This window comes from Alternaria alternata (genome assembly GCF_001642055.1).
Source record: "Alternaria alternata strain SRC1lrK2f unplaced genomic scaffold CC77scaffold_19, whole genome shotgun sequence".
Classification (NCBI taxonomy): Eukaryota; Fungi; Ascomycota; class Dothideomycetes; order Pleosporales; family Pleosporaceae; genus Alternaria; species Alternaria alternata.
In genome coordinates this window covers 154,383-180,724 of record NW_017306208.1, presented here as the reverse complement: position 1 = coordinate 180,724, position 26,342 = coordinate 154,383, and the positions used below count along the sequence as shown (strand labels likewise).

The 26,342-nt window shown below is 52.3% G+C and overlaps 10 protein-coding genes across 10 annotated transcripts; 4 read left to right on the top strand and 6 right to left on the bottom strand.

Annotated features, from left to right (window-relative positions):
- Positions 1-2,435: 2,435 nt before the first annotated feature.
- Positions 2,436-4,059, top strand: CC77DRAFT_1064375 (hypothetical protein; the record flags this gene model as incomplete). Its single annotated transcript, XM_018528718.1, has 3 exons — positions 2,436-2,576; positions 2,629-2,772; positions 2,824-4,059. 3 exons carry the CDS (start codon positions 2,436-2,438, stop codon positions 4,057-4,059), a joined length of 1,521 nt encoding a protein of 506 aa, XP_018382530.1.
- Positions 4,060-4,396: 337 nt separating this feature from the next.
- Positions 4,397-4,886, bottom strand: CC77DRAFT_1023273 (hypothetical protein). The gene has a single exon (XM_018525633.1). It carries the CDS (start codon positions 4,660-4,662, stop codon positions 4,468-4,470), a length of 195 nt encoding a protein of 64 aa, XP_018382529.1. The 5' UTR covers positions 4,663-4,886; the 3' UTR covers positions 4,397-4,467.
- Positions 4,887-6,384: 1,498 nt separating this feature from the next.
- On the bottom strand, positions 6,385-7,698 carry CC77DRAFT_942568 (hypothetical protein; the record flags this gene model as incomplete). Its single annotated transcript, XM_018534870.1, has 2 exons — positions 6,385-7,440; positions 7,501-7,698. 2 exons carry the CDS (start codon positions 7,696-7,698, stop codon positions 6,385-6,387), a joined length of 1,254 nt encoding a protein of 417 aa, XP_018382528.1.
- A 1,117-nt stretch (positions 7,699-8,815) lies between these two features.
- CC77DRAFT_1011584 (hypothetical protein) lies at positions 8,816-9,925 on the top strand (the record flags this gene model as incomplete). The annotated part of the gene is made up of 1 exon (XM_018523719.1): positions 8,816-9,925. One exon carries the CDS (start codon positions 8,816-8,818, stop codon positions 9,923-9,925), a length of 1,110 nt encoding a protein of 369 aa, XP_018382527.1.
- Positions 9,926-10,912: 987 nt separating this feature from the next.
- On the top strand, positions 10,913-14,471 carry CC77DRAFT_1023270 (hypothetical protein). The gene has a single exon (XM_018525632.1). The coding sequence runs from the start codon at positions 11,101-11,103 to the stop codon at positions 13,996-13,998; it is 2,898 nt and encodes a 965-aa protein (XP_018382526.1). The 5' UTR covers positions 10,913-11,100; the 3' UTR covers positions 13,999-14,471.
- On the bottom strand, positions 14,362-14,728 carry CC77DRAFT_1011582 (hypothetical protein; the record flags this gene model as incomplete). The annotated part of the gene is made up of 2 exons (XM_018523718.1): positions 14,362-14,478; positions 14,534-14,728. 2 exons carry the CDS (start codon positions 14,726-14,728, stop codon positions 14,362-14,364), a joined length of 312 nt encoding a protein of 103 aa, XP_018382525.1.
- Positions 14,729-15,685: 957 nt separating this feature from the next.
- On the bottom strand, positions 15,686-16,849 carry CC77DRAFT_1023269 (hypothetical protein). The gene is made up of 2 exons (XM_018525631.1): positions 16,623-16,849; positions 15,686-16,538 (listed from the first exon to the last, which is right to left on the bottom strand). Exons 1-2 carry the CDS (start codon positions 16,731-16,733, stop codon positions 15,900-15,902), a joined length of 750 nt encoding a protein of 249 aa, XP_018382524.1. The 5' UTR covers positions 16,734-16,849; the 3' UTR covers positions 15,686-15,899.
- Positions 16,850-18,161: 1,312 nt separating this feature from the next.
- Positions 18,162-19,428, bottom strand: CC77DRAFT_1064369 (glycoside hydrolase; the record flags this gene model as incomplete). Its single annotated transcript, XM_018528717.1, has 2 exons — positions 18,162-18,181; positions 18,231-19,428. The coding sequence occupies 2 exons, from the start codon at positions 19,426-19,428 to the stop codon at positions 18,162-18,164; spliced, it is 1,218 nt and encodes a 405-aa protein (XP_018382523.1).
- Positions 19,429-21,946: 2,518 nt separating this feature from the next.
- CC77DRAFT_1023266 (heme oxygenase-like protein) lies at positions 21,947-24,094 on the top strand. Its single transcript, XM_018525630.1, has 2 exons — positions 21,947-22,900; positions 22,951-24,094. Exons 1-2 carry the CDS (start codon positions 22,061-22,063, stop codon positions 23,638-23,640), a joined length of 1,530 nt encoding a protein of 509 aa, XP_018382522.1. The 5' UTR covers positions 21,947-22,060; the 3' UTR covers positions 23,641-24,094.
- Positions 24,095-24,999: 905 nt separating this feature from the next.
- CC77DRAFT_279089 (hypothetical protein) lies at positions 25,000-26,252 on the bottom strand. The gene is made up of 2 exons (XM_018530985.1): positions 25,546-26,252; positions 25,000-25,495 (listed from the first exon to the last, which is right to left on the bottom strand). Exons 1-2 carry the CDS (start codon positions 25,929-25,931, stop codon positions 25,207-25,209), a joined length of 675 nt encoding a protein of 224 aa, XP_018382521.1. The 5' UTR covers positions 25,932-26,252; the 3' UTR covers positions 25,000-25,206.
- Between the last annotated feature and the right edge of the window lie 90 nt (positions 26,253-26,342).

The window sequence follows — 26,342 nt, the reverse complement described above, 5'->3', positions numbered from 1 at the left end:
GTGCGGCTTGCCAGGCTGACGCTGCCCAGCTCCGATCGGCGTTAGAGTTGCCTTGCCGGTCAGCCGTCTGCAGTCCCGGCACATGCTGGCGCGACCACCGAGGCAGGGAGCAAGGCGCCATCATAATGCCGCCAAAGGTCCTTTACCGTCGTTTCAACCTCACGGATATCAGGCCATTCAGACTTTGCGCAGAATTACAACTCCAACTCATGAGGAGAGGCTTACAACATGTTTAGCATTCTTCGAATGGATCGCGAACTCGATCGCATTTCCATCCAGTCAGCGAAGGACGTCCGCGGCAAGCCTTGACGAGGCCAACGAACTCGATAGCGTACGCGCGGCGACGTCTTGGGCACCTTGACTTTACTTGTCCCAACAACCCAAGCCCTCGTCAAAGCTTGGAACGAACTTGAGCCCGGTCCAACTGTCAGAATTGTGGGCTCAAGTCTCATTCGCAGCGACCGGTTTTGGTGGAGACATCTCCAAAATTTTCTCCAGGTCAAACTCCAGGAATACAGTGGGCTGCGAGTCATGGTCAGCGGAGAGAAACAGCTCACGTGCTTGTCACGCAACATCGCAACTCGTATCGAAATCCGCTCGCGCAAACCAATAGGAGACGCAATGCGCGGCCGATAAGCATTTCGATCCTTTGCAGGCAACATATCGGTGAAAAATGATCGCGTGTGATGTGAGCGACTGTGAGCCGCGACACACGGCACGCTGCCGCATATCGAGAACTCATTTTGCAGTCCTTTGGCTAGCGCATAGCATCGCACATATTGTTGTATCGCTAGTCTGTCCAGCGCCTGCCAAACATCCGCGGACAACACAAGCGCAGTATGTGCATGGTGTCTCGAACACATGAGGCTCATTTGGAGTGGGCCCCCGGGACGATTTCAGCGCCAGCGCTAGACATCGTGCGATACCCCACAACATGGAGCCGTAGACTACGACAACCTCCGGGATACCTAGAATGGAACACTAATCACCTGCGCGATAGTAATCGCAGCCGGCAGCATTGTCGAACTTTATCCCGACCGCCTAGCTCTCCGATATACCTCTGACCTGTAGAGTCCGAGAGGACTGTTTCCGATATCTAGGTCGTTCCCGCTAGCCACCGTGTCACGCTATCGATCTCGGACATGCCGAAAACGCACCAGATACAATTTTCTTGAATTCTCGCCTGGAAGCAATATCTCCCATATGTCCAAAGACATAATTATGTATTCTGACAATGGCGGGTAATGCCAGGCAAGTCGTGTGTGTACGGCTCATAAGTCAAAACTCATTCGGCGAGCTGTACTCAACACAGTGAGATACGAACTCAGGTATGCGCTAGAGTGCCAACTGCAAAACTTCACTCTGATAGTGCGATCTTTACAAACTAGTAGATATCCAAAGCAAAGTTTCCGGACCAAACCTGCGGCAGCAATTGTTACGATGAGAACCCATCGATGCGCCTCAGGCACGCCAAACAATATCACTGTTGGGGGCATGCGCATCATGACAATGCTGGGTTGCAACATATTATCTTCGGTGGTGAATTAGAAGAGAAGAAACCAAGGTGAAGCTGTCTTTAATGTGTTGTAAAATTCGTCTCCCTTCACCTCGGCCTTGCAATGGATAGTATCTGCCAACATGATTACTGTTGGCGTCGATGATGTCTGCAGAAAGAGAAGGAGATGCTGAGGAGGTCATTATCGCAGCTATGGGAGACCGATGTATCGTAATACAGGACAGATCGATTGTGCAACGGCTCCTAAATGGGTAGATGGTGGGGCAAAAGCGCCCCAAATGACAGTGTTAACAACACTTGACAGACTTCTGAAATGGCGAGTGTAGTAAGACTAACGGTTGGTTGTTTACTGAAGACCGCTCAAGGTAGGGAAACCGTATGTTCACCAGTCGATGTCAAGGATCATGCCAGAGAAAGAGCCATCTAATGTATCCAGCAACTCCTTCCACCTATCACTAGCATGGTACCTAGATCATCGGTACCTTCCATTGATATAATTAGATGGATTGGTTGCGACTTATTGGCTCTTTCACAGAGTAAGGTATCAATAACCATAGTTCATGGCAGGCAACCATGGTTCTGAACCATGGTATTCGAGTCTTTGAAGATATCTGTTATCAGTACCTTCATAGAACATCATTCAATTCGTCACTCTGGCATTTTGACAAAGTTAACGGCATTACTATGAGAGCGAGAAAGGAGGGGTTTCATCGACAGTGAAGGGCAGTCTGAAAGTCATTTGACCTCGTGCCAGGTCGAACTTCACTCAACTCTTTCTCCACACTCTCCGCACCCAGACCGTAGCCTTAGCGTAAAGCTTGAAATATTCAAACGCCTGTACAACGCGGAAGTCGAAGGATACACACTCTACTTCATGATCAGGTTACCTACAAGCGGCCAACAGAAGGACCAGAAACCAATGGATAACGCGCTCAACAGTCAACGCGACATTTTTCGCCCTAATTCACGATCCTACACTCCGACATCGCAAGGCCGTAATGGCTTCGGTGCCAGCAATTCGTACTTCGAGGGCGGTCGAGACTCGCCATTTTCCGATGCGGTCAGCTATGGACTAGATCATCTTAAGTGTTCTGGCAACTGACTTATAGTAGTCTGCACACAACTTCAATATCAACCATAGCTCTATCAGTAACCCGAACGAGATCCGAACGTTTGTCAATTATCATTCTACCGCACCTGGTCATCCTAGTTTCTCCACAACGAGTCCGCATGCACTGGGGTCAAACGCGCCAAATGTAGGTGTTGGAGTCAGCAACTCGATATGATGCCCACTAACGAATGAACAGGAAGCCAAGTATGCATCGATGGCGTTCAAGTCGCAGCTCGATGGCTTGCCTCGCCCTTCCGCCGCTGATCAAAATGCTCAAAGGTCGTTTCAGGCCAACTACATACCGTTCTCTGAAATCTCAACTTCATCAGACTGTCAGATGTTAAGTCCCGACACGCCTGTTCCCATGGTCTCTTCCCCACATGTTCGGAATCTGGAGGACTCTAAGCAAGCTCTCTCGACTAGCCTGTCTAACCAGGCCAAAATCGCATCACCTCAGGTCCACTTTGGCCATCCACGGCAGCCTAGTCGCTTACCATCAACATTCACGCAACCATGGCCGCATGGGCCACCACCATCTCATCCGCCATACACATCATCATCGTTTGATCAACCCCACTTACCCAACGGCGCTGCCGTCACAGCTTACCTAGGCGAAGCAGTCTGGCGGCCCTCAATGGGCATGTACGGTGTACCTACCACCGAGGAAAAGAAAGGCTACTACGTTCGCAAGATTTGTCTCAGTTTAGTCAATCTCTACAACCTATGGGACGAACCCAAGGATGTCTTAACCTTCGCTGTCAAGTTCGCAGACACGGGTATATGGTCTGACGCGAAAGACATCGAGACGATAGCTCATATTGTTGTCAATAACGCTATGCGTATACACAACTTTGGCGTCACTGGTGTAGCGTTTCGTCGATCGCCGGAGTTCGAAAGCCTGAACGTGGAAGATATGGATTTCACGTTCCCACAGCGTATTCATTATCTTGCACGTCTCTTTTATCACTCGAAGGTCGCAGCCGACAATGTCATGTCAGGTAGGGATGTAGCCAAATACGTTGGTCTGCCAATCACCTCCCTTCGCCGCCTACCCTTTTTCGAAGAAGAGTGGTCGCGCATGTCACAAGTCGATCGGGCGGTACAAACAGAGATTGTACCGTATCCGGTTGGGTTGAAACATCCTTCTCCAACTGAGCGAGAGCAACTGTCAGCGCAAGTGGCTACCTTGCCATCGCTGGTAAACGACTATATGGTCACGAGCGGCCATTTGGCTACCTTTCGTCAGAAGCATCTTTCGCCGAATGAGCTGGCGTATGCAGCATTGCTATCATTCCAGCAAGAGTCTCGCAAACGCCCGATGGACCGAGACCAGGGATCTGAAGTGGAACCAGCTGCTAAACGCTTTCGTACCAGCGGATATATCCCTTTCGACAGCAACGTCCGGAATTCAGGAGATGAAGAGAATGATTGAGTGATCATCGCGGTAATTTTGGCTAGTAGACTAGGGCCATTCGGAAGATTAAAGCCAGCAAAGAATAGGCAATGCCGTGACAAGGCGACCGGCTTGCGGCTGACTAGACCCTTGTAAGTAGGTGGATGCTACTAAAGACATTAGCCTACTCCGGTCCGCTTCTCTAATGACATGTTCACTTCGTAAAAGCAAAACGTATAGGGCCGAAGCTTACTCTCTAGCATGGCACGCACATGTTAACAGCAATGATCGTCGTGATAGTCAGCCTTGGGCATTAGACATAGCTCTCCCTCTAGAATAGTCCAGAATATGTCTAGAACCCTGGTGCATGCATTACCATCACCACGTAATACCCATGAAGCTACCCCAAAGTGCGGGGTCATCGGCAGTCCCGGAACCTTAATCACCCTAGTTGTTCTCCACACTCTTAGTGGTTCGTCCCCTGCCCTCCAACTCAATCTCTGCAAGGCGTGGCAGTATCATCTTCATTACCAGAATGTTGTTCAGCTTCTTTCGCGTCTTCTCACCGAAAACCTGGAAGATGGATTTAGCGCGACTGTCGAACTCGTGGGCGCTGATTTCGTTGTAATGGAGTCGTTCCATGAGGTATACGTATTCATCCCAGTTATCCGGACCTGAGTGGTGAGGCTGTCAGCGAATATGACCGAGTGTGCTCGGACACATTGATTCAGGGCAGAGTCTACTTACCTAGTGCGATCTTCGTGCCTGCCAACTCTGTGGGTACTTGGTAGGTGTGTCGCGGACGCAGTCTTCCAGGCTTCGGTGGCGCCGGTGAAGGTAATACCTGTGGAGGCGCGAAGAACCCTATGGGAGGTTGAGCAGCAGCCTGGTTCTGATCATTGAGCTGCAGAAGTCCACGCCTAGAGACTCCACATGACGTTTCGAAAGATTGCTGTTGGCGCACCCGGGCTCGTGTTATGTGCTCCGGAGTCTCTATCGGTTCACTGACTGTCCTTTCCGGTCTTCCTTTCGGAGTCTTCCGGGCTGCGGTGGGAGAGAGCTGATCTGAAGAGCGAGCTGCAAGCGGTGCCTTCCTCGGAACGTTATTTGAGGGAATGCGACTACCTTTCCAACCCGGCGGAACCGAGCCATCAGGTGATGCGCTCGCAGTGCCAGGCTTAGTGAGAGAGTCGTGGCGCTGTTCGACCGGATTTATAGCATTGTAGCCTTGCGCTGGAGTCGAAGGCTGGCGCTGTTCGATGGGGTTCGTAGGATCGTGGCCATACGCTGGGTTGTCCGGCTGATTAAAATACTATCAAGACGTTAGCACTAACCGTACTGTAGAAGAAGACACAGAACGCGATGCATCTAGACTTTGCCTGCTATTAGACAGAAGAATTCTGATACGGAGGACTTTGTTGCTAACTTTCCCCTTTACGGTGCTAAAGCGTAGCGGGAAGGACTTACTGTAAAAGAGTTAGCCAAGGTTTTCACAGCGTTTGGTATCCCTAATAGCTGACTTACCTATCTTTTGTCCACCTTTTTTGTACGAGTGCCCATCGTGCTCCATAACGAGTGAGTGTAGATATTGATTCGGTGCTTGGTGGGTGTTCAAGTTTGAATATGGATTTGGGAATGTAAGATGTGGATAGTTTGGCCAGTGAGGTGGATCGTGGGGGAATTGAAACTGGCTGTAGGGAACCACGGTGGGTGAATAGACCTGGCCACTCGGTGGATTGGATATGAATGTGCTTGCAACCTTTGGTGAGATCATTGTTGAGGTAGGTTCGGCGAATGGGTGCGGTTGCGACGCCATTATCGCGCTTGGTAGTAGGTGCTGTTTCGGATCTTTGGTACGCTCTTGCGACATTACTGGGTGCAGGAATGTGAGAGTGGTCGAGCTCTACCAGAAAGGGCGTCAATGGTAAGAGCGATGTTGATAATGACGTATGGCAACGTTATCATTGCACTCACCGCCAGACGCCTTCCAATTTTATGCTGCTTAGATGTGCACAAGGAGAGAGAAAGGAAGGGTACGAAGAGGTAGACATGGCGATAATAGCAGTGAGTGGTGCCTGCTGTACTGGGAACCAGCACTCCACCCTGAATGAAGGCGCTTTCCTTCTTCAACTTGCTTGTTATGTCGTCAGCTTGGTAGTTCCGAAACCCTGAAGCTGTATATGTTGATGCAGATAAGGGTTGAGAGCATTCACCAGGGGTACCGCCTTTTAATGTGCTCAACATGTTCAGTTACGAGTGCTCCATGGTCGAATCAGTTAAAAAAAAAAGTCGCGATTTTCTTTGTGGTAGAGTATCTACTGGGTGCGCAAATTGAGGGCTATCTTGACAAAGGTCTGGATGTAGTCACCCAGTCCGGCTCTTCCCGGCAAGTCCCAGATCAAAGTCAAACGGCTCACCCTTCCATACTTCCTCCACGCCACCATGCATACGTTCGTGTGAGGGCACACGACTGATAGGATCATGTTGCACGACGACCTCTTTTGTGCACCAAATCTCACCCCTGCCAGAACTCGTCTCTTGGGTACTGTTCCGCCACTGCATCTCATCCTCCGAAGCCTCAGTACCCAAGTCCTTCATCTTGAAGCTCGACTCGACATCTCCCTCAATAGTAGCAAGACGACTCTGACTTTGACTGCGAACATACCGTTTGTCCAATCCGTCAGATTCGTAGGTGCGCCCATAGCCACGGGTAAGCGTATGCTGTCTGATACGTACGCTAATCACGCCGCAGTATTGAAGTGCGCGTTGAAACGGCGAGCGGAGACAGGGTACACAGATCACAATAAAACCTACGAGCTCTTCGATGACGGACCACATGCCGATGGTGATGCTTTCGTTCAGCTGGTCTCCAGTTTTGCCAAAATCCATGGCAGCGACGATCTTTAGGATGGAAGCTATGCCCGCAAAGAAACCGAGGCCCATTAGTGCGCCTACGATTACGCGTTCGCGGATGGGACGCTGAATCCGGTGGAGGAAAGATATGGGGAGGAGGGCGAGCATGAAGTCGGTGAGGATGTGTATGACGGATACTGTTATCGAGCTTATCCTGACTGATTTGCTGCTCCAGCAGTGTCCCGGTACTGTGCCAAGTAGGTCCCATGCTTTTCGAACTGGAACGCATTGAAGTAGAGTTGCCAGTGTGTTGTACACTCCGAGTGTAATTTGGAGAACAATCATACCCCAGAGAAAACGGCGAAGGGGTTTCGAGGGCGAGATGCGGAGGAGCATCAGAGCAAACGACACTTTGACGAATACCATAGACCATGCCCAGATCGGTTGTGCAATAGACGCTTTGTGGAATGCTTCTTGCGATTCGGATAGAAAAAACGTGTCCGGTCGGTGCGTGAAGGTATAAGGCATGGCTGCAAGCAAAAGACTTGTATTGATCACTATCAACACCTGTTTCAAATTTGTTAGTCTTCAATATCGTCAGTAGGGTACAGTGCAGTCGCTACTCACGTATGCCATAGCACAAGCGTAGTCGTCCAACTGCATCCGATACACAGGCCGCCATCGCGACCACATGCGTGCTCCAAAAACAACGAGAGCAATTCCATGCAGAGCTAGCGTGGCTCCAGCGAATGTTTTGCCAGTCTTCTGAGCTGCTTCTGAAGGGAACGCAGGAATCAAGTGAAGATCTGGTGGCGGTGGTGCCATGATTTCGTCACTCGCATACCGTGTTGTGAATGATGGTTTTCCGGTGTCATTTTAGCTAGACCATTAATTGAGCGAGACGGTAGAATATATCAAGCTTTGACAAGCATTCCCCATGGGGATGTGGGGCGCATGTTGGCAATAACGCTCGAGCGATGAGCTGGCCGATGCCGGTCGTAGCTTGTGGTGTTTTACAGGGCCATGTTGTTGCATGTTGGGTCCAGAGCTAGGATTCAGGAGCTCAATATGATACCTCAAACATGGATAACTCGTATGTTTGTACCAATGGTTACGTTGTATGAATCTGGCTGTAAGCGACCGGAAATGTTGCTTTACTATGCAGGCTGAACACGTTCATTCTTCCGGTGCAGGGGTGCTTCTTGGATTTGTCGATCTCATTGTAAGTTGGTTGAGATAGAGGTAGTAACTGACGTGGTGGACTGCAGCATCATGATTGATGTCTCAATTAGTAGGTCCAGCAATAGAGTCATCACCCAGAATGAAATCCTTTTCGCATGTTTCTAGCGACGCCTCGAGCCCTCCTCTTGTCGAAGCACGAATGTATCCCCATGTCGTCGCCCTTCCGGTAGATCATCTGTACTGCATTAGGCTAAAGGCGGGATGGCGGACGCCGTATAGATACTCGGGACGCTTATTACATGCATAACGCAGGCTGAATGCATTCTAAGCATCTCCGCAAAGGGCTGATAGTATTGAAATGATGAAGGTGTTGATGAGTGTTAGCAATGTTTCTGGTGTAGCCGAGTCTTGCTAGCTTGGACCCTGATGATCGATGACGGCAGACGGTGCCGAGGCGTGTTTCCCGTTCCTGTCATCGACCTACTGTTAGCAACTACACCTCATTGACTCTTAAAACGCGCCAGAACGCGTCGAAAAACGTCTCAAGCATGACTTCGCCTGTTGATTTCGATGGGAAAGCATCAATGTACTCATCTCGGTTCGCGTTTCTCCGTGATCCTGCCGGCGATTGCCTGTCAAGGCGCGCTTGGCCGTTACTGCCGTTCCAACTTCCGTCCTTATAGCAAATTACCCAGCCCTACTTCTCTTGCCAGCCACCGAGCTACGAACACTGTGCCATTTCATGATACTATATGTCACCATGGAATCTCCAATCGACCAAAAAGCTTCGCCGAACCAAGCTACAGAATGCAGCCAATCACCACACCTTCCATGGGATGTCCTCATCGAAATAGCTCACCATTGTCGTCTCGACGAGCTGCGCGTTTTGACCATGGTCAGTACGCAGATGCGCGATTTGATTGATCGCTATATCCCCACGATTGCGCCAGCGGTAGCACATGTCACGTTCAGTAAACGAGTCCTCCAGCACATGTACGATCGGTCGAACTTCTTCCACTATAAACAGCTGCGAGAGCTCGTACCGCACCAGCTGGCGGCAATCCTGGTGAACAAACATCGAATCGCATATTCAAATGGGCGCCCAGTTTATCGTATACCAGCAGAAGCACCTGGTGGCGACTATCTGCGTAAACGAGTCGCAAACGGCTGGGACATCCTACGGGAGTTGTATCTTATCTCTCAGGATGTGCGTACGTCTTATACGGAAGATGAATTGATACAGCAGGACCGGCGGTCGCCGCGATACTCGCTCGACGCCTGTAAGATGAAAGAGGATATTATCCAGCAGCGACGTCTGGACTATGTTCATGGACTATGTTCTCATCAGATACGAGATTACATCTTGCTGACGACGCTCCTTCCTTGCATTTTCAGCATGTCAAAGGCTCACGTTGGAGACGAGTACGAGCCTTGGATATTTGACAAGGGCGAAAGCTTTGATCAGTTGCGCTCGTTCCGAGATGGAACGACGTGGCTCTCGTGGTTTGTGCTAGCTGAAGGACTGCATATTTTCTGGGCTCAATGGTGGAGTTTGCCTCCAGATTTGGCACAGCATCACATCGCACGCCGCGCCGTGCACACATACAAGGTTTTGGATCCTGCACTTGTCGACCACCAGCGTTCATTGATGAAGCGACTTCATGACGGTATTCGTGATGTGGGGGGAGTCAAGTTGGCGGATTACGGCAACTTGAAACCACATCTGTATTTCCCTCACGTTTCCAAAGGACAGCGTCCGCCAAAAGACCTCCGAGCTCCGGAGACGCTCCAGCATGTACTGTTCCATGCAAATTTTCGATGTCCGGATGGAGTTGAAGAACCTTTTCCTTTGATAATCTCACCATGGTAGAAACAGTGGGGTCTCCCAGTCGAACGATAGACTACAATCAAAACCAAGTTGCCATGCATGTGCATGAGCTCGCAATTCAACAGGTGCATGATTTGCTTCTTTGACTCTCCGGAATGCGTTAGAGCTAAGGCTTGTTCCAAGCCTAAAATGCAAGCCTTGCTATTCCAGTCGTCGTGGCGTACGGCAACGATGATCTGCCGCTGACGATGAGAAGATGATCCACAAGGTTACTAAGCCAGCCCGTCTAGCACAGCGTATATCGCGTATAGTCTTATATCATCATCAGTAGCCGTTTGCAGGCACACGTGCGACAACTCTACAAACAGCAGAAGGCCCTGTACATGTCAAGGCGGACCGCACATGCAGCGGAGATTGAAGGACCCTACTCGGCGTCCGTGATGGTAACATCAAAAGCCACATTGCTGCAGGTAAAATATCCCGTGCTACTACAGAGCGCCTTGTTGGCGACGGATGAGCCTATGGCGAGGGTTGAAGGACCTCTTGTGCAGGGGGTGTAGAGACAGTTGTTTGCCCCACCACGAGACCCGCGTTTCGCAGCTGCAAGTGTAAGGGCGCGACCAGGGCTACCAGCTCTCCACGATTCGCCAGCGTGTGTTAGCCTCAGCTTTAGGCGGCCCCAAAGGCGGTCCGCCGCCAGAAACAACTCAGCCTCCACCATGTCGCATCGCGCTATCTGGGGTTGACAAGGTGACAGCGTGTCGCGAGACTACAGACGGACGGTACCGAGGTTCGCGGCTTATCGTGTGTAGCACGTCCGATGTGGCGGTCAGTAGATAGAGATTTTGCAGAATTTATCGATACGGAAGGGCTCGAGTTGCGATCACCGTGTTTCTGTAAATAGACGTCGGAGTATGGCATCAGACTAGGAGCTAGCGGCAGATCGGGCTTAGACCAAGCTGGAACGAGGAACGTGACCCCGGCCGACTATGCCTGGCTGCAGCAATAGCGCCCTGCTAGACACCTTTACGTTGCTTGCTGCTGCTGTACGGGGAATCGCAATGCTGCCGTCCTGCTTTTGCTACAGCTGAAGACGATAGATGCGACGATAGGCACTCTGATGGAGCTGTGTCCGATGCCCACCTGACGCTCCTTCCGCACCGGCTACCACCACGCACGACACGTACGAATTCAAGGAAGGCACGACCAGGCTTACGATGGTGGGGAGGACTGCACACGACTACGACTCGGGACCGCAATTCTCTGCCAGAACGCCGACGACAGACGGACGGGGAAAGGGCGTCGCCTTCGCCGGCGATGAGGGCAGTCCCCACACAAGACGGGCGGCCTATGACGAGCGTGCGCGCACCACGTCGCTGAGTTCTGAGGACTCTGAGGGATACGAGCACGTGAATACGCTGCTCTCTGCGTCGTCGATTGCGAACACGGATACCATCTCTTCGTCAGGCTACTCGACGGCCATGACATCTGCTACCACCTATGACGAGCGATCGAATGACAGCACACCAATCGCCGAACCGCCATATGCGCCTCCCAGCCTCACCCTCCTCGAACTCGTATCCAATACCGCGTCTTCATCTGCGCTTCCCGACAGTTTCGACGTCAACGTGTCGAGGAAAGGCGGCTATGTGGCGGTATACTCGGCGTCAAATTTGTTCTTGATCAAGACAGTGCAACTGCCGCGACTATGGGCGAGGACATTGCAAGTCAAGCGCAAGCCCGTGGCTATTGACATCACCGAGGATGGCTTTTTGTTAGCAGTACTATCAAGACCTTCGCAGGTCGATCTCTACGAAATACATGGCGAGGGGGATAATCAGATCAAGAAGAGGCGCACCATCATGCTCGTGCATGAGGCTAGCTCAATAGTCATATCACCAGATGCACGTATCCTGATCACGGGAAACAAATTTGGCATCGAGGTAATCGCTATTGGGCCTGAGGTACCCGAGACGACACGACGTACGCTTTCTGGGCCCGCCGGTGACGCATTGGAGTTCTCCGACGATGGCCGAACGCTGCTTATCACGGGATATGCAAGGAAGTCGGATGGTTCAGCCCTTTTCGTTCTTCCTGGGCTTTACGATGGCCCACTTACCGAGGAGGGTGAGCCCATACCACAGCCACCAGAGGCCGCGTGGACGGGCTCGGTACTGTTCCCAGAGACTGCGAGGATTGCACGACAAGCCACTTTGCTTCCTGACGCGGACACGGGCACGTTCAATGAACTCTTTGCTTTCAACGCAGAGGAGGATTCATGGGGAATCTATGACATTGCATGCCAACGGTTCACACAGAGGAAGATGTTTCTGCCAGATCACGCAAGATGGACACGCTCAGAGTTCGTGGACGATGCTATGCCTGCCGTGTCTCCCAATGCTGATCTTGCAGCGGTGGCTTTGCGGATGCGCGGGACCACCAATATCTGGATTTACGAAGTACCGGGTTGGGAGTACAAGCCGAGTGAGAAGACTAAGGTGGATGCTCCTATTCAGCCTTGCTTTTGCATCCCGATCCCCAATGACAACGCAGGTACTCTGCAGGAGATCTGTGTGCTGAGATGGGTGAGGCTGAATGCAAACGTACAGCGGCTTGTGGCAGTTGGCAACTCCAACGTCCTACCCGACGAAAACGATGTACCCGGGGCACCGTTGGGCTCGAAAGGTGTTTTGATAGTCCTTGATTTTGACAAGACGAAACCTTTGGGAAGCGCTCCACCGACGCCGTTAAAGACAGAGTACGACCTAGATCCCCTTTGTCCAGGCGAGATGCTTCCCGAAGGCTCTATAGACTTTGATCGGGAGGTTGAACTGGTGCGAACCAGGACCATGGCGCAGCGAAGAGCTCAGGATCGAAACGACACTGTTGCGCGAAGACCTTCGAGGATTGGCACTACACCTGTACAACGATCACGTACTACCGCCAATCCAAATGCGCCACGGCCCCGATTACCCTCTGATGAGTCTGAGGAGTTGACACCGGAAGAGGCACAAGCAATGTTCGAAGCTCCCTATGACAACCAGCAACCTCGATCTCAGATGTCTTTGGCTAGAGCTGCGACTGTGGCAGCGGTGTCACCCGCAAATCGTCGGCATTTGCGCGCACTACCTTTCAGACCCCTGGAATACCGTCGTGCAGACGGCCATCGAGAACTACCACATGAGAGTGATGCAGATAACTGGGTGCCACCTCCACCAGCGTACACAACCACTGCCGCAGCAGCAGAAAGTGTTAGCTTGAGCCATCCGGATGCGCCTCCAGTGCCGCGACTACCTCACGCACATACTTCGTCTTCGATACCGCCCGTCCCCCGATTACCAACCAACATGTCCGCGACTATCGACCCCTCCCAGCTCTCTCCCTCACATCCCTACCAGCAACGTCAGCAATCAATATCCTCTATCGATGTATCCTCGCCACCACCCCCGGAGCCAACTCGCCGTCCCTCTCTCATCCACCCCTCTACGTACCCCAGCCCCCAATCCTCGGACTCAATCCGGCGGCGAAGATCGAGCACCCGCTCGCCACCAGAACAAATGTCCTACACCCCGTTGTCACACACCCCACGTACATCTATGTCCGCATCCGCATACCCCAACACCTCCTCCCACATGCCTACCCGCCGTCCCACGAACGGCAGTACCACTCAACGCGTCGCACACGACAACCTCGACCTCTACGCTTCACCGCCTGTCCCCAGCTTGCCGCCTAACATGCGCCGCGGCTCAGCGCCTAATGTAGCTGTCCAGCGCCGACCCTTACCACCGACTAGTCCGAGGATGAGCATGCAGCCGTATCAGACTGCACCGATGGCATCGATAGCTGCGAATCAGCAACCGAGAAACGCACCCGCGTTACCGCCTCTTGCGCCCCCAGGCCAGCAATTTGTCGCCGGGCAGAGGTTCCCTGTTAGTGCGCCGCCAAGGACAGACCAGGTGCACAATCATCCTTATGGAATGCATAGGGCGAGCCAGAGTGTGGGCAACTTGATTAGTGGACGAAGAGGCTCAAGGGTGGATCATGATGGTGTGTTGGTTGGAGAGAAAGAAAAGAAGGGGAAAGGGAGGAAGAAGATTGGGTGTGTGGTTATGTGACGTGCGTGTGAATAGGAAAGAGAGGGGGGGGATGGACATTATGGATGGATGAATGGCGTGATTATGTTTCTATGATTATATTATACCCATGACCCTTTTTTTCCTTTCCGTCTCGGCGTTTGGGTCTTTGGCATCGGGCTGAATATGAAGGTGCCTCCTGCGAGCAATTGGGCGGTTGAGCGACTTCGATACATAAGCAGCTAGATTGGGACAAGGGAGCAATCCAGGGACTCTGAGAATATCATTTTCTTTGGCTTTTCTTGCAACGGGGTTGTGAAGTCTGGCTTGAAGTATCTCCAGCATGCCTAGCGACTTGGTATCCGTCTCCAGACTGCATCACGTAGAAATGCTTGCAGTCGCCCGTCACTGATCGTCTCCTTGACAGGCACCCTCGCCGATTTCGTAACATTCCTTGCCGTTGACCTCGATGCAATAAGAGTTTCCAACAACAAAGGCGTCCGAGTTCTTACACGACGGGTTCTAGTAATGGTCAGTCGATGCAATGTCTTTGACGCCGCTTACTCTTGAAACTTACCCATGGACCGACCTGGTAGATGGGCAAGCCATGTCTGCTGGCAATATTGTTGCAAGATGACATCCCGGGTTCAGCTATCTGCCATGCGCTGCAATTCGGGACAGTGTCTGCTGCCGCAGGCGTTGGGGGCTCGACGAGATATGCGCTGGCGGCGGATGCTAGCGCGCATAGGAGAATGGAAGCTTGGAGTCTCATGATGATTGATTTCTGATGTAGGTAGAATCAACAAAGATCTGGATGAAAGTGATGACTGCCAACATCAAGGCGATTGACGCATGTCTTATTAGGAGGCCATTTGTTCTCAAAGGAGCTGCCAATGTTGACACGGTCTTTGCGCTGGCTCAATCTCGCTCCACAACATCGTGCATCTCATAGTCCGTCTCCCATACATGGCAAGGCGCGTTGCTTGTCGAGCATAAGCTTACGATTCAATTGGTCCCCAACTTAGGTTTCCAGGAGGGCGTAAGGCGACCAGTCAATTGCGGACCACGCCGCGTACCTGCATTGCAGCTCTAGTAATCGCGCAGGCCGGAAGCGACGCGAGGAAGGCTGACATTCATATCACTACTGCTATGCATTTGTATAGATATCCCGAGGATGTATTCTTGTACTCCAGCACTGAAGACGGTAGGTCTGATGGTCATACACCAACTGCTCTTTGTCGTGGCGTATAATGGGGCCTCCCGCTATTCCGCTGGTGCAGCAAATCTAGAGCACGGGTGAAGTCCCGATGCGGTTCCCTCAGGGCACGATGTGCCCATGATACATACGCGACCATCTAAGGAAGCGGTGCAGGCGGCTTTGACGCATAGACAAATTAAGGAGAGAACTGTCAATCGGTCGAGAACGTCGAACTGCAATCTAGAGTGTCATCAGCGCCGGAACATTACTCCACTCGTGGATCTCGCTTTCAATGTAACCCATCTATGTCTCCTGCCAGTTCCAGTATGCGAGATATATTAATTTGTCCGAGTGTTGATGACTGTTTCGGCATGAAGAACAGAATGCTATGAAAGACGCATGGTCTTACTCGAAGAGCCGTTATGTCATAGTCAATGGTTGATATAGACAGCGGGCGTCACAACTTCACCATAGAACAATGTCAAAGGCTAAGGGGTATAATGGGTTCCATTACGCATCACAATCAAGACCTTTTGGGTATAGCACACAATAGCGCCATCATCTATGCAACACTCTCTCATTCCACTTTAGATACAACCGCCGACCACGACACACGAAATTCGAACCAAACAAGACGGTGGTATACCCTATGAATAAACACCAGGAGTATCATCGGAGAAGGGAAGGAAACGCAAAGCTAGTCATGACATAGTAACATAATCCAGGGGAGACCGGGAAAATGCGCTTATAGCATGAAAGCGAAAGCGGCGGCGGCACCGGCAAAGCCGAGCGCAGCCTGGACGCCAGAGGCGGCGTTGGTGGTAGCCTCAGGGAGACGGCTGGTGGTAGCGTTACCGCCAGCAGTGGGCATGGGGACGGTGCCGTTGGCAGAGACACCAGTGCTGTAGGCAGGGACCATAGCAGAGGTCATGACGGTGGTGGGGTAAGGAGCCTCGCTGGAGTGGACAGCAGATGGGAGAGGGATGGGGGTGTGGCTAGCAAGGGGGGTTGAGGCACCGTAGCCGGGAGCGTAGGCGCTGCTGGCGGCAGGGGTGGAGCTAGCGACAGCGACGCTGCTGGGCTCGATCATGGAGCTGGAGACGGCCTCCTCGCAGTTGCCCTTGGAGATACCGAACTGGGTGGAGTACTGGTACTGGCCGGTGACATCGTCAATGATCTGGATGCCGTATCCGTTGGGGCCGTTGGTGGCCTCGAGAGTGGAGGCAGGGGTCCAGGCGAGGCTACCGCTGTTGGCGATTCCCTCAGCGAGAGAAGGACCGAACTTGACGACGTTGGTGGAGGGTCCCTTGAGGAGGAGAACAGAGACAGTGTTGGGGGTAGTTGGCTGCCAGGTGATGGTGAACTGCTCGCAGGTGGGGACAACCTGGTGGGGCGCGTTAGCTCTGCGGATCTTGTTTTGAGTTTCGCGAGGCGCGCGCGCGCAAACTCAGGGATGATGCAAACATACCTCGTTCAAAGGACGGGTGATGGGGTTACCAGCGGGCTCGCCAACGGGAGCGTGGATCTGGGCAGCGGCAAAGCCGGCGAAGAAGGTGATGATGGCGGTCTTGGAGTACATTTTGAAGGTTGGTGTGTGTGGTATTAGGTGATTATCCGAAGAAGATCGAGAGTATTATGTAGTTGGAAGACGGCAAGTAATGAGTGACTGGTTTTCTGAAAAGAAGGGCTGAAGAACAAAAGTCTTCTGAGGGCTGCAAGATATCTTAGGCGAGGTGAGCAGTAGGAAGAAACAAGACAAGCTGAGGGGAGGCACTCGAACTATATCGATTTCGCGTTCTACAAACGGTCAATGCAGGTACCCCTGTTGCCGGCGCAACTTAAGATTGGTGTTCCAGTCCCGTGCAATATCCCTTGGAACTAGCGCTAGGCTGAATGGACAGCGCTTGGAGGAGCGTGACGAATGACAATGCGACAAGAGATTTAGACACCTCGTATTCTTGTGGGTTGCGGCGTGCTCAGGAGTCTTTGGTGGCTTTACCGGTGAGCTTGTTGGACCATGGCACGGGCTATTTCTGGGTTGTTGGAGATTGCTTCTGGCGGGCAGTGGATGCCTGAGGAGTCAGGAGCGTTGTTCCTGTCAGCCGTCGAACGGTGAGCAATATCGGCGCTTACATAGGCACAGGCACGAAGGGCCGACAGCGCTGCGCCGACGAGATAGCAGTCGCATCTCATTTCTGATTTGGACGTCTGCGACGAATTGTACGACTCGTGTGTCGCGATGCGCGAGCGAGGGTTCTCCGGATTCACGTAGCCCGTGGAACGCGATCTGCTTGCTTGTGCCTGAGTCGCATGCGCTCTAGCTTCAGGTACTGGCGCGCAGGCTGCCGCCTAGAGCGCGCGCCGCCAGTTGCTCAACCAGGCAATGGAAAGGAGAGTTTGGCCACCTGTCGCACCTGTTGCGATGCATCGTCAGTCTTGCTCTAAGCGAGGCTGCACTACGGCCGTCATCACGCAATTTTCCTTTCCCAGACTTGACCAGGCAGGTGCGGGTGAGATTGTAGTTTGACCGGCGCGGCAGGCGCGAACAAGGCCGCCTGCCCGCAAAATTACCGCCTCAACCCCAGCAGCACCCAGCAAAACTAATCTTCTTCACGGCTCACGTGTGTCACGATAATTTGCGTTTGTTTCAATTACTTCATTGCATTGTTGAATATACAGTTTGTTTCTCGTCTCATATATACGTTTGCGCCGGCTGCGCCCCTGCCTCGACCATGACTTCATACTTTGCAGCTCAAGCTACGGTGCGAGCGGGTAGTGTGACTCAGTGACAGCTATATGTCGTGTCAGACAATACAAGTAGGGACAGCCCTATGACGGGGGTCCCGTTTAGCGAGCGAACGCGTCGGGGTATCTTCGAAGCGGTATGAAATTCGTTACATCGTTACTGGCCGGGTGTATAGTATGGGTGTCGAGACGGAGCGAGTGTGTGGTGGAAGAAGAAAGAGTAGGAAGGCGCCAAGTAGACGTCGCATGAACAGCGAGGTACTTAGCCACACTGGCCGGGGTCTAGAGGTTGTCAGCTTCATGCTCATGCAACACCACAAGGAATACTTACACTTTCGTGCCGTTAGCGGCTGGGGGAAGATACCGTTGGCCAGCAAATCTTGCATATCCCATTCGGGTGCGCCCTCGGTCTTCCATGTCCAGAAGATCCAGCCTGTGGCCTTCTCGTAGGCATCCAACTGCGCCTCGATGAAGCGTCCAATGTTGTACTTGTCGGCGCTTGACAGGTTCGCAACACTGCCAGTATACTTGCCAGTGCAGTCACCGACCTTTGAACTGCCGCTAAAGGTACCGTCGTAGCGCGCGCCCTTGTCCTTTCCGTTCAACCACTTGGCGCAATCGGTAATTCCGCCAGTCCACTCGCCAGCTACAGTCCACTTTCCAGTAGATGCCATCTGGTTACCGAAATCGCAAGCTGTCTTGACGTGGTCGTCGATGCTCATGGCAACAGCAGAGGGGTCAAAGATCTCGTAGTGGTGAGTGTCGAGAAGAAGGTTCCACATGCCCGCGCCCCAGTTGCCCCACGAGGTTACACCCTGGAATGCATCGTGGAAGGTGATTGCGACGTTGGAGTCCTTGAGGTTACCCCAGCCGTCCATGTAGAACTGCCTGACGGTGTTCATGTCAAGGTTGGGACCCAGAGGCTCGTTGAGAAGCTCGATAGCTGAGACGGCGGGATGCGACGCGTGATCATCGCGGATCTTGTTAAGGACTTTGATGGTGTAGGCCACTGAATCGCCCTGAGTCCAGCCGACAGAGCCGTACTTGCCAGAGTTATCGAAACCGTTTTGAGATTCGGGTGCGCCGTGGAGATCGATCATGACCTTGAGGCCAGCACCAGACGCCCAGTCGAGCGCCTCTCCGAGCTTCTCGTAAGCGCCTTGTAGGTATGGGTCGCCTTCACGTGGAAGAACACTCCAGTAACCGATTGGGATTCGAACGTGGTTCAGACCAGCAGCTGCCATCTGGTTGAAGTCGTCTTGGGTGATCCAAGAGTTCCAGTGGTTTTGCAGTTTTGACTGTGCCTGGTCCTTGCCAATAGCTGCCACGAGTGTGTACTCGTCCTTTGCGCTGTTGCCCTCGAACATGCTAGGAGTAATCCAGGGCTCGAGGACGAACCATCCGCCAGTGTTGACACCGCGAACCTTTTGGTTGTTGTAGTCGAACATGGGTGCGCGTTTTTGTAGTGGAGACGCGTTTGTGAGGGCAAGCAGGCCAACGGCCGCCGCGGTAGTCCAGGATCCGACCATGATGAAGATGAAGAATGTTACTCAACTAACTGAAGGTTGTAGAACATGCAGTTGTACTCGAGAAGAGTACAAGAAGTTTGTTAGACTGGTAGATCCAAGGTAGGACTTGTGCAGACCCATGGCATCGGGGGAAGGATCTCCCTTTAACTTCCCAGCACAAAGGCTCACAAGCCGCCAACACAGCAACAAAGTTGCCCCAATTTTCTTCCCAGTCATGCTCACCAAACAAGCATGTGTTCGTTGCTTCACGACGTAGCGATGATCTCCACAACACGGAGCTTCATCCTAGCTAGCTGGAAGAGCTATCCTGGACACCACCAAGGCGGTGTCTGGGAAGGCCTCCCAAGGCAACCAACCGCAGTATCGCCGACATCTCACGACTCCGCTACATCGGGACGGTGTGTACATCGTTACTTACTCGGGATACTTGGGCATTGCTGGCAACTGACGTAGTGACGCAACAGCTCCAATAGGGGAAGCAAGCAGAAGCTACCCCAAGCCGCTTGCCTAACCACCATCAAGACTAGATCCGCAAGCAAGCTACGGTAAAATGGACCCTGAAGGCCTCGGCACGTATTAGCATGAAGAAAAAGATCTGGGGTCGGCCGGGTCAAAGGTCAGATGCAGGGTTGGTGCTTGGCGGAAATTGTATGGAGCATTCAGGTACAGTGTATTGATTGGAGGACTGTTTGATGGCGATGATGTGGGGATCGGCGTGTCACAGCCACTTAGCTTCCGAGGCGGTGCTCACGCGCCGGGGATGATCTTTCGAGAAGCTTGGAAGCGCATCCGAGGAGTGTGGTGATACACCGGAACGTGGACGGTGGGCTCTTGGGTTGTGTGCTGGCGTCTGCCAACATCGGCTTGCAAAGAACCTGGTTGACGACATGGGAATGCGCGGAGGTCCGTGTAACCGTTGTTCGGAACACTTCCTTGTAGTTTCACATGCTGTTCTTTGGTACGCACTGAGCATCTGATGTCGTGCGTTCTTCACGCAGGGCGGCTCAGGAATGCAGGCAGATCTGCAAACGGCAGTGTTGCGCGGGGAAGGTTGAAAGAGACCTTCTCCATGGTCCCGCGATCGGCAACACATCCACATGCAAAACACGCTGTTACCGGGCAAAAGGCCCACGAGGCCGGAGGAGTACTTCCAACATGGCATGTAGGTATGATGGCATTATCTGAGTCATCATCGATGTCACCTCCCTCCCGCTTGCAGTGATCTTTGCCTTATGCAGCGATTTTGTGGTACCTGAAGGCGTGTACCTCAGCCGTGATGGCTGGCTAAAAGTAACATCATTTCGTAAAGCAAGTTCCTCCCTTACCTTAATTTCCGACATGCACAACACAGTGTTCTGGCCCTTTCATAGAACAGCAGCAGTATGAACCAGCTCCCAAGCAGCAAGGGCATAGACGTCATCGCATACCTGCTCTTCACCGCACATTGCCAACTTCCTCTTTTGTGTATCACGAGATTCGCCTCCCAGCTTACCGGACGCATATGCAGCTGGCCTAAGTAATGACTTGACTAAGAGTCGTATTTTCCGGGTATAACGTGCAACGGCGCGCGATCGCGAAAAGCTTGGCCGATGCGGGGGAGTTCTGCACGATGCCTTTCCCGGCGCGTCCGACGGTCGGACGTAGATCAACGAGCGTGATCGTCGGAGGCCTTGTGACAGTTGTAGTTTTTTAGACACTCGGTAGTGGGTGCGAGGTAACCATCGTGGCGGCCCAAGGTAGCTGAGGGCGATGTACCCGACGAGCAGCTGTCTGCCGGTATGTTAGGGTACCAAAGTATCTATGTACCAGAAAACTGCAGAAGGCGAACGGCGGCTTCGGCGGCGTCATCGGTCACGATGGCATCGCGATACTTGACACCGGAGATGCGCGAGCGGAAACCATCTCTGGAAGAGGTTAAGAAGCAGTTTGTGGGGTAACGCGTGCCATCGTGAGATTGAAGTTTGGGTCAAGGCGTCGGTATGATGGTGGTGGAGAGTCGCCGTCCGGGTAGTAACGGCCTGTCATGCCCATGTGACTTTCCAACAGTCGGCATAGCATGGCGACTGCATGGCGACTGAATGACGGCGGTATTCCATACAAAGTTTGGTCAGTAATGTCACACGTGTGCATTTTTGACAGCATGATCCGAATTGCAGGTGTTGCAGAAGGCTATTCTGATGCAAGGCAAGGCCGTTGGAAATTACCGAAAGATTTCGCGTGCACTGGCGCTGGCGGCTTGCTCTGTAACGAATAGAACCTGGTTACTAAGATGCGGTACGTATCCAAGAACGTACCCAATGTACCCAATGTACCCTAGAGGTATTTGCTTCGCTTTACATAACCGTGCGTAGAACGCAAAACACACCAGATACCTGTAGGTACTGTCAGGCTCTTCGTATGCGTCGGTATTAGGCAGATGTCATGTTTGCGGGCTGAGGTAAGGGCGCTGCGCCCCCTGGCAAACCTAGGTAGTGAGGGGCGATTCCTTACCCGCCCTGATTGTTACAATACATACACATTACACATACATCGAGACAGCCCGATCCGAGGTGAGCTCCACTTGTTCTCTCGTCTTTACAACGCCATGTGCTCCCATGTGCTGCCATTAGGCTAACGCGCATGGCAGGCCGCGATGGGCAGGCATGCCAACCCTGACATAAGGCGAGCCTTTGAAGAATTCCAAGACCAAGACACACCCTCGAAATGTAATAAAGTACGCTGTCTACACTGCGGCTTCGTGCGCGCAAAGAACACGACGCGCCAGATTGAGCATCTCCAAGACTGCCAGCGATACCTCGCATCCCCCGAGGCACAGTCCCATCTGATCGCGCAGGAGCAGCAGCAACAGCAGCATCAGCCTCCGCCGCAAAATGGATTGCCTGTTGATCCCAGTATGCCCCCGGCTGGGCCCAGCCAGATATTGAATGGCCAACAGCCCAACCCAAACCTCCAAGTGAACCGGCGCGGACCGAACAATAAACGCGCCCGCGATGGACAGCCTATTGCACCAAACATTGCCATGGCACCCAATGTTGCGCCCTCGCTGACGTCGCATCTCTTGACCATCTGCTCGGGGCCATTTGCGCAGGCAACACAGCGACCCTTCCTATCGCACGCCGGCTGTGGATCATTAGGCGCGGGGCCGTTGTCGCAATGGCTCGTACAAGACGGGCACTATGCGCGAGGATACATACGCTTCATAGGGCAGCTGCTGGCCAAAATACGACTGCCGCAGACGCACAATTCGCAGTTCCATCCCATGTACCGCACCATGGACCTTCTCATATCCGCCCTCAACAACATGCGACGGGAGATGCAGTTCTTTGAGATCACCGCGACCAAGTACGGACTCGCAGTGGGCATGGATCCCCCAACACCCATCACGCGCGCCATGCTTGACCTTCTTGTAAGCGCGAGCAGTGCGAGCGCATCACTTCTGGAAGGCATGGTCGTATTATGGGCAAGCGAACATGTACGTATAACTGCGATTCACAAAGATTGCACAAGGCTAATATCTGACAGTGCTACCGCTCCGCCTGGCAATACGCCTCCTCCTTCTCTAGCACCCTCAACAACACCTCCAGCGACTCCCATATCGTCGCCCTCCACCAAGCCCTCATACCGAATTGGACCTCCCCCGCCTTCAGCAAATTCGACGAGGCAACGCGCACACTAGTTGACGAACTAGCCAATATCACAACCACACGCGATGGCAAGGAAGAGATGTCGCGCTGCGAGGAAATCTTCAGGCAAATATGCTGGCTCGAAGAGCGCTTCTGGCCCGACGTGGACAGCATGGGTAACAACAACGAGAGTGCAAATGCAAGAATGGGTCCTCCGATGAGCGGACCCATGAGTGCAGGCTTGGAGAACAACATGCAAAATGGAATGGCCAACGGTCTACCTGTTGCGGTCAACGGAAATGGTATACACAACCATAACCATAACCATAACCATAACCGTAACAACAGTATGCCGGGACCCAGTATGAATAACAATAACAATATACCAACAAACATCCACGGTAATCCCGTCAACGGGCGAAACAGCATGAGCGGTCCCGTTCGCAATGCTAGTATCAACGGACCTCCCATGCAGAATGGCCCTATCAATGCGGCCATCAACAAGCACGACAACACGCCTGTGAACGATAACCGGAATCCATTTGGTTTGCCAAGAAATGGTATGGAGAGTGTGGGCCAGGGCTCGTAGTCTGAGTTTGAGGTCCTCCCGAAGAATGCTGTGTGGAAGTGACAAGAGAGACGCTCGTGAGAATTGTCTTGTTGGGTATACCCTCTGGCGACTGTGGCGTTAGCGAGGAGTTTGGGGCTCTTAATCTGGATAGTGCTGGGAAGGATGCCAATTGTGTTATTGTTTGATAGGGTCTGGGATTAGATGGGTGGCTCGCAAAAGGATAGTGTATGATATTCCAGCCGTTAGAATATAGCATGGAGTTCTTACGGGGTATCAAATACCTTGGTATGGGTCTGGTATAAAACGGTCTGGGCGGAAGAAGGTCAGAGTCTCATTATGTGCTTTAGTTTGCTGCAAGAAGGATCCTATCATGTTCTGTATCATACGTCACCCACTGAGTAGTATTTTTGGAGGTATCTCTTATGGTCATTTTTATGACACGTGTTAGATGTATGTAGTATGCCCCTCGAGGTTCAGCATCTCATGTTGGATCCAGTCGTAAGCCAAGCTTCCTGGTTCTATTCAGACCAAGAGATCTACATCGTGACTTCATTGTAGGACAATCTTGCTGCTTCAGTAGTTATTACATGTACATTCCATGCCGAAATACGTTTTTGCTGTGTCGGTATCATAACGTACTCGAGCGGAGCTCCGAGGGTGGCATAATGTGGAGCCTCATTCAGCTTCAGGCGATGGACAGAGAGTGGTGGCCGGCCTAGTTTTCTTGTGAAGAGTCACACGGGGGTAGTTGTGTCGAAGCCTTGGTGCCACGAACTACTTTGTGCCAAACAAAGGTCAAAACCTTTTGTCATTGAACGACACTACGAGATGTAACAAATGACCATGGCGCACAGAAGAAGACAGTAGCAGAAATGGACAAACGAAGCGCAATTAATGCTGTAAAGACGCTGCGGGTTCTGTATAAAGGCCCACGAAGACATTCGTGATAGCGCCAGTAGAAGTATCGACATACATCCTCCGGTCGGCATCCGGAAACGCGTCAAGAGCAACATCAACGTTTGTACTGATCACCTCGGGGTCTTCGAGGCCGTGAGCCATGGGCAAAACTAGACCAGGATCGCATGATGGAGGGGTCCAGGGGATAGTAACGTATGAACGGTATGGTGACTGGAGTTCTGAAGTATTGTGATCGAAGGAAAGAGGTGGACATGAATAGCTATGTCGGCCAAGAGTAGCATCGACATCTGTGGAACATTCGTAGCGCTCAGGAGAACTACTGCCAGAGGACAAAAATGGGAGAGGATACACTTCAGTTGGAAGGCCAGCTGTATGACAAAAAGATTGATCAGAAAGGGTATGCGCCGTGGTAATAGTCGACTCTGTACTAATACTGCTGCTGCCTGCGATGTATTGGTCGGCTACATGTCTGAGGCACGACATGAAGGCAGCTTTGATGCTCGGTGGTTCGTTCATGATTTCGTTGGTGATTTCGTTCGTTGATAGAAAGTCTAGTGTTGAGTGTATATGTTGGACGAAATCGTTTGCAACCGTCTTGCGAATGCGTTGAACATATAGTTGTCCGATATCTTCAACATCTACGAATGATATCAGTCATCGATCTTATCAGGGTGCAGCGAAAGTGAGCCACTCACAGGGCGAATGGATCGTTTCGTCGTCAGGGAAGATGACAGAATACATGCGTTGCCAGCCTTCCTTCGCGTTCTCACTTTTCTTTGTACGTTGACGGATCCGTTGAGCAGCCTTGGGATCCATCCAGGCTCCGATCTGCTCGCCATTCACCTTAAGACACGTCCTTTCTCTCACATGTATATCGCGCAGAGTGTCGCTGTCGAATTGGCCTAAGCAAATCGGGCAGTAAGGCCGTCGTTCGTGGCGGCGAAGAAGGTGCTCTCTGAGGACGGTTAGCTGAGCTGTCACGCTCTTGAGGGACGAGGTCTTTACTTCAGTCGAGCAAGATTTTCGGCGGCAAAGTTCCAGCATCCGGGGGAGGTGATGGGATTGTGTTTTGCAAACGGGCAAGCGAGTGATGCATCGGGAAGAGGCTCTTTTGACAACCGCCGCCGGCGAGATTGACGTAAATCCGCATCATCTTTGCACCTATCTCGAGCGCTACGCTTTTTTGTAGTCGTCGTGGATGAATATGTTCGCTCAGGAGCTGAGATTGGGTTCGGAACGAAAGATGGAGATCTGTTGCGTTGTTCGAACGGAAAATCTGCGCGACTTGGAAGTGCAGCATCAGGGTACAACGTCGGCCGAAGCTGGTCTGCCATGGCTTCGTTAACAGCAGTGAACTTGCTTGTTGTTATTACATAGCCGTAGGAACTCATGGCAGGTGATGTGTTCTTCCTAGAAAAAGCAATAGGTATGTCGTAGATTTCTCGTGTTCGCAGTACGTCTCATGCAGCCACCTGCATGCTGTAGCTGCAGCTCCTGACAACCCGCATAATGGGAGCGCTCAGCCTTCACCGGCCATTCCGAGAACACCTAGACCCAAGTTGACTTCCCATGCATACTGAAAAGTGGAGCCGAGGCGCATTCGTGTTATGGACATGTCCTACCATTAAGTATTCGGTCAATGAGGGCGTCCACAACTTCGCGTTTTAAATTATAGTGGAGACTGCTGTATTTACAGCGACTCGGAAGAACTGGATGACAACGTTAACAAGCCTTATGACGTATATTGGGCCCTAGACTGCGCCCAATATACCAGCATGCAGTGACAGTGTCCGCGTGGCTTC